The sequence below is a fragment of the Rattus norvegicus genome, chromosome 13, assembly GCF_021556685.1.
Source record: "Rattus norvegicus strain SHRSP/BbbUtx chromosome 13, alternate assembly SHRSP_T2T, whole genome shotgun sequence".
NCBI lineage: Eukaryota > Metazoa > Chordata > Mammalia > Rodentia > Muridae > Rattus > Rattus norvegicus.
The window spans coordinates 68,245,001-68,261,145 of NC_141546.1; the positions used below are offsets into that span (position 1 = coordinate 68,245,001).

Consider the following 16,145-nt stretch of genomic DNA (forward strand, 5'->3'; position numbering starts at 1 on the left):
GGGTTGAGGGCAGAGTATGCCAGGTAGGGACTCAGGAATGCTGAGAGAACCTAGAGGCCAACATAGAGAACACCAGAGGGGATATAATCCGAGAGTAAAAGTTGGAGGTGTGTTTTAGTCTGGAGAGGCTAAGCCCGACAGCTGCCTAGGGCACAAGGAAGTAGACAGCTGGGGTTCAAATGTAGCTGGATTGTGAACTAAAAGTCACGTGCCTACAATCTCAGCGCTCGGGAGGCTGAGGGAGAAGGACCTCTTCCAGTTTGAGTCTAGCAGGTTCTAGACACTTGGGAGGTGGAGCAGGAAGTTCAAAGTCATTTTCAGCTGTATTGTGAGTTTGAGGTCAGCCTGGGCTCCATCAATGGATCAAGCCAACAGTGTTTATCAAAGGCATGCATACCAAGACTCGGTGAAGAGTGCCTTAGCTACCCCTGAGGAAATACACTTTCAGCCGGCGCAGTTTACCGTGTCTGCAACACACCCTACTTAGGTTAGCAAGTACAATGGGCACGCTGAATGAACTGCTTGGCTTGTGCTGGGTAGGCATAGGGCCACAAGACTGTGGATTCCTGGCCACAGTGGACTGGACTTGGGTGGACCCTTGACTAAGTCAGATGGTGCAAACAATGTCCTGAAACGGGGAAGAGAAACAAAGGCATGCAGAAGATGCAGATGTGAGCAGCTTCAGGGGCCCCTTGGGGAGGGGTGGCTTGCTGTGGATGGTGAGAGTTTTCATGGGCTCTAGGATGTGGCTGCCTTTATCTCTGTCTTTTACCTGGCTGGTCGGCATTTTATAACAACTAACTTATTGTTTGCTTTAAAGGCAGGCTAGTTTGAATGGATTTCTGTCTTTTGTAACTGAGTTTCTGATAAACCAGCTTCGAAATACTGACCATTAGGGTCTACAGAGAGAACAATAGGCCCTGCTAAGCTGGAGTCCCCAGCCCCTTCAGCCTACGTGCTCACCCACCTCGCCTGATTACAATGGAATATAATTTCCGAGTAGGAATGACAGCTATGTCTGGAAATGATGCAGTGACAGGCGAGGTGACTTGCATTAGAGAGGACTATCGTGGAACACAGCTTTCTTCTTTAGGATTTCTATTATTATTTTTATGTGTCTGTGTGTGCGCCTCATGGGTTTATGGGCACCATGTGTCAGCTGGAGCCTGCAGAGGTGAGAAGAAAGCGCCAGAACCTGCAAATACAGTTTCAGGCAGTTGTGAGCTGCGATGTGGGTGCTGGGAACTGAACCCAGGGTCTCTGCAAGAGCAGCCAGCAACTGCTTATTGTTGTTGTCTCTTTTTTTTCTTTCTTTTTTATTTATTTATTTATTTTTGGTTCTTTTTTTCGGAGCTGGGGACCGAACCCAGGGCCTTGCGCTTCCTAGGCAAGCGCTCTACCACTGAGCTAAATCCCCAACCCTCTTTCTTTTTTAAAGATTTATTATTTATTATATATAAGTACACTGTAGCTGTCTTCAGACACACCAGAAGAGGGCATCAGAGCCCATTATAGATGGTCATGAACCACCATGTGGTTGCTGGGAATTGAACTCAGGACCTCTGGAAGAGCAGTCAGTGCTCCTAACCACTGAGCCATCTCTCCAGCCCCCTCACCCCCCTTTTTTTCTTGACAGAGTCTATCTATTAGCTATCTCAAAATCATGGCTATCCTTCTGCTTCGAGCCTTTGAATGCTGGTATTACAGGCACAGATCACCACATGTGACCATACTGGAGTGCTTTTATTTGTTTTGCTGCCATTGTTTCGAGACAGAGTCTGATGGAATTCAGACTCGATCGGAACTTTTTATGTAGTTGAGGATGAGTTTGGAGTTCTAATCCTGCTTTCTCTACCTCTCACGTGCTGGCTTACAGGATTGCGCCAATATTCCAAGCCTCTTCCTCCCTTCTAATGCTGGAGGATCATTTCCTTAGCATTTGGGAGAAAAACCACAGAGTGAACAGAGGTGGGGAGATCGCTGAAGGGGAGAGAAGGCCATTCCTTTCAGCTAGGGTCCATCTTTCCAGGGCTGACTGTGACAAATGACTTCTAACTCAGTTTGTTTTCAATGAAAGCGCCTGTCATTACAGGGGACTTTTATCAGAAAGGACAAAAATGCTAGAAGCCCGTCTACCTCAGTGGTAAATGACTTTAAGTTTGTAATCACAAGAAAGACAGGTCAGACTTACCTGCCTACTGCTCCAGTTGCTCCCAGGACCAGAGCACTCAACAGTTGCTGATGAGAAAGAGACAAAGAATTCAGGCTTTTGGGGGTTGGGGATTTAGCTCAGTGGTAGAGCGCTTACCTAGGAAGCGCAAGGCCCTGGGTTCAGTCCCCAGCTCCGAAAAAAAGAACCAAAAAAAAAAAAAAAAAAAAAGAATTCAGGCTTTTGAGAAAGAGAAGAGCCCTCAGTCAGAAACAGCCAAGTGGATCACTTTGAAGCTGGGACACGCCCAAGGGGGACTTACCTCGTCCACCCCGAACAGCAAAGCAAACTGTCGCTGGTGATTCTGATCGACACATTGGCCGAAATCTAAGAGGTCAGTGTCACTGAACTTCAGTCCTTGAAAGGAGGGGATCTTATCCTGAATCCCGTCGAGCAGCTCCTCAGCACGAACTTCGGAACAACAAACACGTCAATAATCCTCACAGCAACAGACACCATCAAGTACCATTCTCGAGGTGGCCTTTTCACACATGACTGTATTCCCCTTCCCATGCAATCTTTAAAAAGTCAAACACAGATGATGTACGCCTGTAATCCCAGCAGTCGGCAGGCAGAAGCAGACAGTTTCTGTGAGTTTGAGGTCAGGTTCTGGGCCATCCAGGATGAGATATATAGTGAGACTGTCTCAATAAACAGACAGATAGACAGAGGCAGGTGGACTTGTGAGTTTGAAGAAGAAGGAGGAGGAGGAAGAAGAGGAGGAGGAAGAAGAGGGGGAGGGGAGGAAGAAGAGGGGAGGGGAGGAAGAAGAGGAAGAGGAAGAGGAAGAGAACAAGAGGAGGAGGAGGAGGAAGAGAAGAAGAGGAGGAGGAGGAAGAAATAGTAATAATAACTCATGCAGCCTAGACTGACCTTAAACTTATTGTGTAGCAGAGAATGACTTGGAATTCCTGATCCACCTGTCTCCACCAAAAACTACATGTCAGTCTATCAACTCTTAAGCTTAAGTACTTCCATATATAAAGTGATGCTGCTCATGACCATCTCTAACCCCAGTCCAAGGGAATCTGATGACCTCTTCTGACTTTCATGGTCACCAGACACACGTGGTGCAGATACACATTCGAGCCATACACTTGCCCTCATACACATAAAATAAATAGAATTGAGAAGAATTTGAACCTGACTTACTCTTCACCCCGGTCAGTGAGGGGATGTGATAGTAGTAAAATGGCAAAGCAGGGGCTGCGGCAGCCACCTCCCTCAGGAAACTTATCAGGGCATCTGAAAGAACAGGAGTCACGTGAACACTCGGGAGACAAGCACTTTCCTGTATTAGAAAATGGTTCAATGAGACGCAGCCAGCTTCCGGAAGCTGAAATTCCTAACCACCCTACCACTCTCCTATACAACTACAACGTCACTGTGCCTTAAGATTTATTTTTCTTTCTGTCCAAAGGTCGAAATGAGGGGCTGGAGAGATGAGAAATGAGAAATGAGTCCAGAAATGAGAAGCACTGGCTGCTCTTCCAGAGGAACCTGGTCTGACTTCTACACTCACACGGTGGCTCACAACCATCTAGTCCAGGAGGATCTGACATGGTCTTCTGGTCTCTGCGGGAACCAAGCCTGTCTATGTGGTTCAGACATATATGTAGAACACACACACACACACACACACACACACACACACACACACACACACACTGGGACTGAGGGTGTAGCTCAGACAAAGATGTATATATATCAGACCCGAGCGCTAGATTTGATCACAGTCATGTTCCACTAGTAGGAGACGATCACTACATATTACCATGAAAACCAGAGGCCAGCCATGGAGGCCTTCTGTCCTTTTAGCCCAGGAGGGCTATGTGACAACAACAGAGACTATGCACCAGAGCCACAGCAAAGCAGCAGTGACCGAGTCAGTTCTACAAAAGCAGAGACACCAGCTTCAAGAGGGAAGTTATAGCCAGGCCTGCAGCACTGTAGGCCTGTGAACCCAGCTTCTTGGGAGACTGAGGCCAGAGGATCAGGAGTTCAAGGTCTGGGGTCTGGGGGGTGGGGTGGGGTGGGAAGGTTACGCAGGTAAGAGTACTTGCAGCACAAGCCGGAAGACCTGAGTGTGATCCCTGAGATACAGAAAGGAGAGAGCTGAACGTTGAAAGTTCTCATCCCCTCACCTCCATACTCAACGTGGCCATGTGCATGCACATCTATACACACACGCACACATGCATGCAGCCCATCTGGGCAATGAAATCAATTCAGGGCCAGCCTGAGTAACTTAGCTGTTTTCTTAAAAATTTAAAAAAGCTTAAAAAAAAGAAAAGGGCTGGCCATGGCGGCACACTCCTTTAACCCCAGCACTTGGGAGGTAGAGGGAGTGCGTCTCTGTGAGTTTGAAGCTAGCCTGGTGTACAAAGAGAGTTCCAGAACAGCCAGGGCTGTTCCACAGAGAAACCCGGTCTCTAAAAAACCAACAAAAAAGTATGTGTGTCAGGGATAAGAGTGGTGACTCATGTCATTCAGCACTTGTCCCCTTTTCGGACTGAGCCAGAAAGACCAGACGCCTGCCTCTGGTTTACTGAGGAAGTGGGATTCCTCTGATTATCAAGTCAACTGAGGCCCTACTCAGACACTGAGAGCTGGCTTACACTGTTTGTGACACCCAAAGGTGGGACATTGTTATGTGTCATACCTTCTTTGTGCACTGTGAAAATATGTCCAGCACAGGGGAAAATTGTCCTGTATAATTCATTTCTTTGGAAAAACTGCTCATGTAAAAATTTACAAAACAGCCTTTTAAAGGTCTATTCTAAACTCTCAAACTGTCAGTAAATAAGTTACCACCTGTTGTGGATCCTAGAGCTCAGTGCATGTTAGGCAAGGGTATAAACCCCAGTACATCCCAAAAACCCTTTACTTCTTTTATTACTAATCAATGTTGAATAAAATATCATACTCTCTTATTGGTGGAGAAAAGAAGAGCAGAAATTCAACATTTCCTGCTGCATAAAGAGCTCAAAGGTCAGGCATGGTGGCTCATGTCTCTAATATCAGCTCTAATATCGGGAGGCAGAAGCAGGCAGATTTCTATATGAGTTGGAGGCTAGCCTGGTCTACACAGTGAGTTCCAAGATAGCCAGTGATATACAGAGTAATCCTGTCTCAGTGCCCTCTCCCCAAACAAATAAACAAGAGTTCAAGGGAAGGCTGGGCTATTTGAGAGCTGATCTTTAAAAAAAAAAACCAGACCAGAACTAACCCACTCTGTCTCTGTCTCTCTGTCTCTGTCTTTCTGTCTCTGTCCCTCTCTCCCTCTCCTTAAATTTGGATACGAATAGTTTCTTCAAAGAAAGAAAGCACTATAGAAGGAGAAAGCAATAGCTTGCTTGGGAGACAGTGGGCGACTTGGTGAAATCCCTTTTCACCTCATCGCAACTCGTCAATCCTAAATAGGACAGACGTGTAGCTTCAAAATGACCATCATTTATACCTGACTGTTGAGAAAAATGGGCTCATGCTTTGACATACGACTCTGAAACCTCATAACTTATTCCACCAGGAGTGTACACCTGACCCAAACAGAGGCACCTACCAGCTGGGGCTCAGTAGATGACCAGCTAGGTGAGCAGTGTGCTAGTTTGTATATGCTTGGCCCAGGGAGTGCCACTATTTGGAGGTGTGGCCTTGTTGAAGTAGGTGTGGCCTTGTTGAAGTGGGTGTGACCTTGTTGGAGGAAGTGTGTCACTGTGGAATTGGCTTTGAGACCCTTGTCCTAGCTTCCTGGAAGCCAGCCTTTTCCTAGATGCCTTTGGAATGAGAGGTGGAACTCTCAGCTCCGCCAGCCCCATGCCTGCCTGGATGCTGCCATGCTCCTGCCTTGATGATAATGGACTGAACCTCTGAACTGTAAGCCGGCCCCAATTAAATGTCCTTTATAAGAGTTGCCTTGGTCATGGTGTCTGTTCATAGCAGTAAAACCCTAACTAAGACAGCTGGCAAAATCCAAGTGCTTTGTTATAGAGCTTGGAGGAGGAACGGTATTCCATTGCAATGTGATACTGCCAGTCTACAGGACTTTGCGTTTATGAATTAAATATATATAAACTACACACACACACACACACACACACACACACACACACACACACACACACATTAATGAGAGCAAGGGTGAATGTGGCAAAGCAGTGTGCACTCAGACCAATGTCCTTCCTTACCTTTGTTCTGTGACTTGAAAAAGAAAGGCGCAATGACAGCAATGCCATCAGCTCCAATTTCTGCTGCATGTTGGGCCTGGAAAAAAAAAGGCCAGAGTAGAGCTAGCGATGGTAGTCCCACAGCCTACTCCCTGACAGACACTAGAGTTCAGCAACAACCTCTTCAGGTCTGCCAACTAACCCCCCTGCTAGAGAATGGACAGATTAACCAATTCAATGAAAACAGTGGTTCTCAAACTTCTGACGCTGCAACCCTTTAATACAGCTCCTCATATTGTGGGGACCTCCCCCAACTATAAATTTACTTTCACCGATAATTCTGAACTGTAATTTTGCTGCTGTTATGAGTCGTTGTGTAAAGATCTGCATTTCCTGATAGTCTTAGCCCACCCCTGTGAAAGGGTCACTGACTCCCCGCCACAAGGGGTCAAGACTTACAGAATTGAGAACCACTAACTTAAAACATCATGGCCAAGAATGTCCCAGATTGGGCCGGAGAGATGGCTCAGTGGTTAAGAGCACTGACTGCCCTTCCAGAGGTCTTGAGTTCAAATCCCAGCAACCACATGGTGGCTCACAACCATCTGTAATGAGATCTGATGCCCTCTTTTGGTGAGTCTAAGACAGCTACAGTGTACTTATATTAAATAAATAAATACCCCCCCCCCCTTTTTTTTTAAAAAAGAATGTCCTGGTTCAGGTGAGCTGAGGGCTTAGTTTATTTTTTCACAGCAAGTGCTGCTCACTGGGCCATCTTTCTGGCACCTCTTGATTTATTCCCATTGATTTTATTTTTGTGTGTTTGTACAGAGTCATCTACAGAGACCAGAAGATGGTGTCAGATGCCTGGAGCTAGAGTTACAGGCAGTGGTAAGCCTCCATGTAGGTGCTGGGAATCAAACCTGGGTCCTCTGGAAGAACAGTCAGTGCTCTTAACCTCTGAGCCATCTTTTCAGTCACCCACAAGAGTTTCTGCTTGCTTTTGATTTTTGACACAGCCTTGGCCTAAGTAGACCAGGCTTGACCTCACAGAGACCCACCTGCTTCAGCCTCTCCAGTGCTGGGTCTCTCCACGTTTAGACTATTCTTGAACTAAAGATCTGCCTCCTTCCACCTTCTCAAAAACAGGAATTAAAGGCCTGTGCCACCAGGCCTGGCTACTTGTTTGGATTTCAGTCAGCATACACACCCACCCCAAAATCTTACCACACCACCCAAACCACTTTCCTAAGCCACGAGCAGTTCCTTTACAACAGAGAAACTTGCATGTATAATTTCTCTTCCACTGTTCTGCCTACTCAGCGATATTATCTTTCCCACGGGAGGGTGTAACAGTCATGTTTTGAGCTGACATTACAGATGGGGAGTGCGGTTGAGAAAGGTTAAGAAGGGGGTTGGGGATTTAGCTCAGTAGTAGAGCGCTTGCCTAGCAAGCGCAAGGCCCTGGGTTCGGTCCCCAGCTCCGGAAAAAAAAAAAAAAAGAAAAGAAAAAAGAGAAAGGTTAAGAAGGAGAAGAGTATAAACACCACAAAAGAAACACAGTGCCAAGCTCTGACATCCTCTTCAACTCCCCTAGAGGAAAGGAAAAAACCCACAAGTCCTCTCCTTGGGCACTCCTAACACTTTAAAATGTTTATTTTATTTATAATTTTATGAGAATAGGTGTTTTGTCTACACACATATCTATGTACCACATGTATGCCTGGTGCCCAGGGAAGCTGGGGAAAGGTACCTAATACCCTGGAACTGGAGTTACAGACAGTCGTGAGCTGCCATATGAGTGCTGGAAATTGAACCTGGATCCTTTGGAGGAGCAGTCAGTGCTCTTAACCACTGAGCCATCTCTCCAGCCCCTAACATTTTAAATCTATCTTAAGAAGAGTATCAAGGGCTGGAGAGATGGCTCAGTGGTTAAGAGCACTGACTGCTCTTCCTAGAGGTCCTGAGTTCAAATCCCAGCAACCACATGGTGGCTCACAACCATCTGTAAAGAGATCTGATGCCCTCTTCTGGTGTATCTGAAGACAGCTACAGTGTACTTATATATAATAAATGAATAAATCTTTAAAAAAAAAAAAAGAAGAGTATCAAGGTGGCTTCGAACTCTGATCTTCCTGCCTTCCTCTCCCTAGGTGCTGGGAATACAGTACGTGCAACTACATCTGGCCTAAACCTATCATGCTGTAAGACAGTTGTACTAGGTGACTGTCCTCCAGCTAGAGGGTTAGTGCTATAGGGCAGGGGACAGATCCTGTTCACTCTTGTATCCAAGCTAGTTGTACAGGACACAACAGTACTCAGCATATACTTGCCGATTGCTTCAGACCTTGTCCCATACCCAGAAAGGAAAAAGGGCTTGTCCGGCGACAGTAACCTGGAAACACCTAGCAGATATAATTATCCGTTTGCATGAGGATTGCGGAATCAGCTCAATAGAAGAGCTTTTGTCTGTGCAGGGTCCTCGGTTTAGTCTCTAGCAGTAACAAACAAAATCTTTCCACAGAAGTAAATGATGGAATTTAAGAGAAGTTTGGGATGTAGTTCAGAGATCGGTAGAGACATTGGGCATCAGCACCATTAGCACAGGGTGTAGGTGAATCTTTTATTTAGTACTCTGTTTAAGAAGAAAGGGATCCTTATCTGAGAGGTGAGAAGAGGGAATGACCAGAGGGAGCAGGTGACCTGACTGTCTAAGGCTCACTAGAGGGTTCAGCTTAGTAGACAGCAATACCGTTGCTTCCCTGTGTACCGATATTTTAGGAGCTCATCCCTGTCCCAAAGGACAGCATTCATGATCTCTTTCTATACTAATTGTGTTCAGTTGTGTTCTTTCCATCTGACATGACGGCATTTTAATCTTTGTTTATTCGTGTGTGCCGGCATATGGGCTCAGAGAACAACTTGTGGGTTATTATTTTTGAGACATGGTCTCACTGTGTAGTCCTGGCTGGCCCAGAAGTCACAGAGTTCCAACTGCCTTGGCCCCTCGTGTGCTGAGATTAAAGGCATATACTAGGATGCCAGATTTTACCTTTATCATTATTTTTTTTTCAGTCTCTTGCTGAACTTGATATTTGTCCATTGATGGGGTTGGTCTGGCTGACTGATGAGCTTCAGAGATCCACCTGTTTCTGCTTGCTCTAAGGTTAGCGTAATGGGCACTGTAGCCACACCCACCTTTCTACGTGGTTTCTGAGGCTCTGAATCCAGGTTCTCATGCTTGCTGAACACATACTTCACCAACTGAGCCATCCTAGCCCATCCCTTTAGTTTATCTAAGAACATTTAACTGTAATTCCACGAGTATATAGTATTCACTCACATTAGAGCCAAATAATATGAAAAACAGACAAATTTTATGGAGCTAGACTACCAAAACACTGTAATCTTGGAGCTAGAATATCCTGGGGACACAGTTAATTTGTAGCTGTATGGGGTCTGGACCTTCTGATAAACCCTTTGTTCTTTTTGTAATCAAATCACCCAGGCCCCAGAACCACCACTACCTGCTTTTGCTTGTTTTCTCTTGAGACCAAGTGACACTATGTGGCCCAGGTTGGTTTCCAGCTCCCGATTCCCCTGCTTCAGTCTCCAGAGAGCTAGGATTACAGAGTGTCTGCCACTTTGCCTGGCTCTGGTCTGGCCTTCTGATCTAACTTAGCCTAATCGCTAAGCCTAGAGCAACCCAAGTCTCTGCTTCCTTGATCCTATGTCCTAGCTGAAGACTGTATCTGGCTGGTTTCTACAGTTCTGAACGGGGAGCTCGTCTGATAGGTTTCTGGCTTACAGCTTTGGTTTTGAACCTCTGAAGAACCCCATTCTCCAGGGCTGCCTCATTTCCTATTCCCTCTCTGTCCAGCAGATGGCCTTGCCTTCACTTCGCAGAAAACACAGATGTTGGCCCATGCTCTGCAGACTCAGCGGCTTTATATCCAACCTCAGCTCTTCCTGGAGGAAGTTCCTTTGTCTCCTGTCCACTTGCTGGGTCCGGCGTGGCTTTAGTGGGAACAGAATGACATAGTTCTTGCCCCTGGGGCAGGGCCAGCAGAGTGGGGCTATATGAGTATCAGTGGCTGTCATGAGCACAAGGCTTGTTTGTAAAATAATGAACATATTTTCACATTCTCCGAGGAATGGAATGTCCTCTGTTTACTTTAATGGCTCTATAATAATCTGAGCATGCATGAGTCCGGGAGGTGAAGGTGTGGCTAATGTCTCAGCAAAATGGTAAACACTGGGACCTTTAAGGGGACAGCCTTAAGGATGTGGAAGAGAACTCTACAAACATGGGTTAGAAAATATATCATTTCTCAACTATGCAGAAATATAAGAATGCAGTATGAATTATATGAATTATATCTCCTGGGCTGGAGAGATGGCTCAGTGGTTAAGAGCACTGACTGCTCTTCCAGAGGTCCTGAGTTCAATTTCCAGCAACCACATGGTGGCTCATAGCCATCTGTAATGAGATCTGATGCCCTCTTCTGGTGTGTCCAAAGATAGCAACAGTGTCATACACGTTAAATAAATAAATCTTAAAAAAAAAAAGAATTATATGAACCTAACGTAACAGAGGCATTTGCATTAATGAGCCACCTTGTCAGAAAGACACAAAGGCAGGCAGATTCCTGAGTTCAAGGTCAGCCTTGGACATATCCAGTCCAGGTCCAGGTGTGGTAGAAATGGTAATTTCAGGATGGGGGTCCCACCCAGCTAGTTTATCATCTAGACTATCAGGGGCAGCAAGATCTCTGAATTCTTTTGCAATGTTGAAAGAAAATGTGTGCTTGCTGTCACCTAAGAATTAAGGGGCTGGGGTCACTGGATGCTGATTCTTAGGATATTCAAAAGGAAACCTGAAGTAAATAACTTGATTGATATGTAAATAAAAGACTTATGATCTGCAGGAGATGAGCTGTCCAGAGAACTTTTTAGACTAGAAGGAGAAAACTACTTGGAGAACGGTCTCAAGCAGAACACACACACACACACACACACACACAGAGAGAGAGAGAGAGAGAGAGAGAGAGAGAGAGAGAGAGAGAGAGAGAGAGAGAGCGAGCTGTCTCTAATCTTCAGAAAGAAGGTAGATCAGAGAGAAGAAAGCAGGACAGAGAGAAGGCAGACAGAAAGCCATCTTCAGCAAAACATAGGTGGCCAGCTTGAACCCACAATTTGGTCATTTGTTTCACCTTTCCCAGACACCCCTTCCTCAGAACCCCTCTCCAAGCCAAGGCTGGTCCTTGGTATCCGCTGTTGGCATCTCTCTGAGCTACCACCTTTCCATGGCCCCATGGCTGCTCCAGCGGTCCCACATTTGATCTCTTCCAGACAAATATAGGATTGGTATCCATTCTAGCATAAAAAAAGAGGTTCCTTGAGTAGTCTCGGGGGCAGGGGGGAAGCATAGCCATACCAGTTCTTGTGACTCCTTCAAGTTTAGTGCTCCCACGTGAATCACCACTTGGTCCAACCTGCAGAAGACAAGGGTGTGAACTTCCTGGAGTTTAGAGGAACAAAGAAGGCTGCACCATCCTGGTTTGTGCCCTGAGACTAAAAAGATGGTTGAATCAGTGTCTACCCTCATCCCTGGGGCCCACAACATGAAACAAGAGAATCCATTCCCAGAAGTTTTCCGTTGACCTCCATCCACAGGCCATGGCACAGGTGCTTATGTGCATGCACATAAAAAACCCAAACCCCAATACTAGTCAAGGACGAATGAAAACTGGGTCTAGTGGCACAGGTCTGCCATCCCAGATACTTGGAAAACTGAGGCAGGAGGATTTCAGATTCAAGGCCAACCTGGGGAAAATACTGAAATTATTTGTCTTCAAAACCAAAAATTAAAAATATATTATATAAAACTCTCGAGAAATTAAAAATATTATTTAAAAAATTAAAAAATGTGGTGGCTTATGCCTTTTAATCTCTGCACCCAGGAGGCAGAGGCACAGGCAGGTGATCTCTGCAAGTTCGAGGTCAGCCTGGTCTACAGAACCAAGTTCCAGCACAGCCAGGTCTACACAGAGAAACCCTGTCTAGAAAAAAAAATAGAATAAAAAAGTAGGCAAGAATGAATAAAAATAGACCCTATTTTCCCAGCCTATTTTCCCAGGCCTATAATCCCAGCTATTTGGAAAACTGATGCAGGGGGATCACAAGTTTAAGGAAACCTTGGGAATTTACTGAGACCCTGTCTCAATAAAAAATACAAAAGGGCTACACATAATTAGGATATGCCTCAATGGCAGGGCACTACCCTAACATGTAGGAGGCAGATCTGGATTCAATGAGTAGCAGTTCAACTTTAAAAAGTGCATGAAGCTATTTCTCTGTCTCATACAGTAAGTAAACTGACCACTATCCACAGTTATTTTAGGGCTGGAGAGATAGCTCAGCAGTTTAAAGCATTGGCTGCTATTCCAGAGGACCCAGGTTTGATTCTCAGCACCCACATGGTTTGCAGCCTTCCAATAATCCAGTGTATGGAGAGCGGGTAAGGGGATTGAACTCCAGATGTTAGGCTTCCAGGCAAGTGCCTTTTCCTGCTGAGCCATTTCTTCTACCCCCACCCCCCCAAGATATTTTATTTGTTATTTATTTTTGGGATAGGTTCTATTGTGGAGCTCATTATGATGGGATTAAAAGGGGTACACCACCATACCCAGCCCTCCAAAATTATTTTAAATTGTCCTCCTTCCTATTCACAAAATCTCTTTTGCTCCTGGTGTTGACTACCTGATCAGAAACACTTGGAAATTATATATGTTCTATATACAGGCAGCACACTATCTACAGGCCACACACTTTCTATATACAAGTGCTTGTGTTAGCATTTCTTGTGTTGCCCTGCAGTTACCTGGCAACAGCCTGACAGATATGCCTGACTCACTATAAAAGGTGCTGCTTGCCCCCTCCTCATTCTCTTTTTCTCTTGGTCTCTTGCTCTATTACCCTCTTCTCCCTCTGTCCCTTCTCCCTCCCCTGCCCCATCTCTTTCTCTGTCTCTTTGTCTCTCTCTGTCTCTCTCTGTCTCTCTGTCTCTCTCTGTCCCTACTACCCCCTCAACTCCCCTCCCCATGCCCTAAATAAACTCTATTCAGGGGGAAGGGATGCTTCAGCATCGGCCTCTAGAGGCACCCCCCACCCCACACACACACCATACCACTATACCACGCCTTCACCAAACATATCCCTGGCTTCCTTTTCATTTTTTTTTATAAAATACAACAGCATGTAGAAAGGAAATTTTTGTAGAAGACCACAGCAAGGCAGTTCTTTCAGGATCCAGATGTACACAGGCTTTCTTCAAAACATCCAGAGACAGAACTCTTCTACTGGAGAGCTTCATATCAAGGAAAAGACATGAGCAAGAAATGTGGATGCAAGGGCTGAGTCAGGTCACCAGGTCCTGACCTGCATAAAAGGGAGCTTGTACTCAGTTTTCAGGACATGCAGGATTCTGAAGCTTAGAATGAGAGCTTGGTTTACCAAGAACATAACCTAACTGGAGAGATGGCTCAGTGGTTACGAGCACTGGCTTGTTCTTTCAGGACCTGGGTTCAATTCCCGGCACTTACATTATTGTCTGTAATGCCAGCTCTAGGGAATCTGACATCCTTTTCTGGCCTTTGTAGGCATCAAGCACACATGTGGCGCACCGACATACTACTGGGTTTCAGACCGGAGACAAGCTGTTGAGGTGCTTAACCAAAGCAGATCTGGCCTCCAGCTTCTCCCAGCATCCCTCAGTCCTGACATTTTGGTTCTCTCTCACCTCTCCCTATCTCTCTCTTCTCTCTCTTCTTGCATGCTTTCTCTCTTTTTCTTCCTCTGTCTCCCTCTCCATGGCAACAATGTGGTTGGCGAAGAGCTACCCCCAATAAACCTGCCTTTATACTTTAATTTGGCTTGAATTGGCTCATTCTGTTGGTGGACACTACTTATCACTTATACTCATAACATAAAATGAATAGATAATAAAAACATTCTTAAAAAGAAAAGAAGCAAGGGGGTGAAAGGGGGCAGAAATAAAAACAAGGCAAACTACAGAGGAAAAGAATACAGAGGAAAAGAGGAATCTTCTGTAGGAAGAGAAAAGGCTGACCTCAATTTCCGGGAGCTGTGTGACAGCGGGGCGGGACTTCCTCTCCTCCATCAAACAAAGGAAACTTCAGCTACCGGGTTCTGCATTTTTAGATCTCATAGCCTCCTTCCCCAGCTAGAACCCACCTTTACACTGACAGGCACCCCCTTCATCCCCCACTCCCTCCCGCCCCACCTCAGGACTGAATGAAAGGGAAACCTCACAGAAATATAGTACACTTGTACTACTGCAGGGGCCTAGAAATTAACAATGTTGAACTAAAGACATAAGAGCAACATGACAGGGAGAGGGGGAGTGCCTTTGCCGTTAGTTAGCACGGCTAAGTCTAAAGAATAGAGCAGTCCTGAGAAAGCAAGCATGGTGGCATACACACCTTTAACCTCAGCACTCCAGAGGCAGAGGCAGGTGAGTCTCTGTGAGTTCAAGGTAAGCCTAGACCACATAGTGAGTTACTGGACAGTAAAAGAGGCCCTGCCTCAAAAATAAAAATAAAAATTCTAGGGCACTTCAGTCTCCTGGTACACTGCACACCTGCTATTCCAGCATTTGGAAAGTGGAGACAGGAGGATCAAAAGTTCAAGGTCATCTCTGGCTACGTAATGAATTGAGCCGGGCCAGCCAGGTTGACAAAAGACTCTCCCCTGGGGGATAATAAAGGACAGACTGGAGAGATGAAGTCAACGGGTAAGGGGGCTTGCCGAGAAGTCTAAGGATCAGAGTTCTATCCCCAGGACTGACGGAAGAGACCTGACTCTTCTAAGCCATCCTCTGACCTTCGCATGCTGCTCATGCTCTTACACACCACACATAAGGATGATGATGATGGTGGTGGTGGTGGTGGTGGTGGTGACGATGATGATAAGGAACATGGCAGGGGTTCACCCTGCATCAATTTAAAAACAGACCGCTAGGCAGTAGTAGTGCACACCTTTAATCCCAACACTCCGAGGCACAGGTGGGTGGCAGGGCTATGTGGAGAACTCCTTCTTCGAAAAACCAAATACCAAACCAAACCAAAAACGACAACAAAAATCCAAACCACCCAAAATAGAAAAAAATAAAAACAGTAAGGAAAAGCCCACGCAACGTGGCTCTGGTAAGCTGTGTTAGCATCCCCTCATCAGGGATGAAGAAGCTTCCAGGGGTAGAGGCCAGCTTTCAGGCTCTCCCATCCACAAGTAGCTATATAGAAGGGGCCCTGGCTCAGCTGTTTCTACTGACCAACATTTTACCTCCACACCTAAGTACTACCGACCACACCTTTCCCTCAGTTTACACTTAGGCAGAGATGGCAGGGTTAGGCTTCACAACCTGAGAAAACAGACAAGACCATGCAAGAGCTCCCCAGTGTGACGCTCTGGGTAGCTGGCTAGTTTTATGTCAATTTGACTCAAAGTAGGGTCATCTGGGAAGAAGGAACCCTAATGAGAAAATACCTCCATAGACTGCCCTGTAGACAAGTCTTCAGGCCCTAGAATCTAGGGCAGAGGTTTTCAACCTGACAGGGGTCGTGTATCAGATACTTACAGTATGATTCGTAACAGTAGCAAAATTACAGTTATGAAGCAGCAACAAGACTTTTATTTATTAATATTTGTTTTTTTATGTATATGAGTATACATTGTTGTTGTTTTCAGAC

The 16,145-nt window shown here is 45.8% G+C and overlaps 1 protein-coding gene across 2 annotated transcripts in view; it reads right to left on the reverse strand.

The window, feature by feature from the left end:
- Npl (N-acetylneuraminate pyruvate lyase) overlaps window positions 1–16,145 on the reverse strand; it is a 42,179-nt gene that overhangs the window by 9,752 nt on the left and 16,282 nt on the right. The window contains 5 exon segments of one of the 2 annotated variants that reach the window (NM_001013984.1): window positions 2,192–2,238; window positions 2,472–2,620; window positions 3,362–3,454; window positions 6,397–6,472; window positions 11,813–11,870. In NM_001013984.1, coding sequence (NP_001014006.1) covers window positions 2,192–2,238; window positions 2,472–2,620; window positions 3,362–3,454; window positions 6,397–6,472; window positions 11,813–11,870 — 423 coding nt within the window. 2 annotated transcript variants of the gene reach the window in all.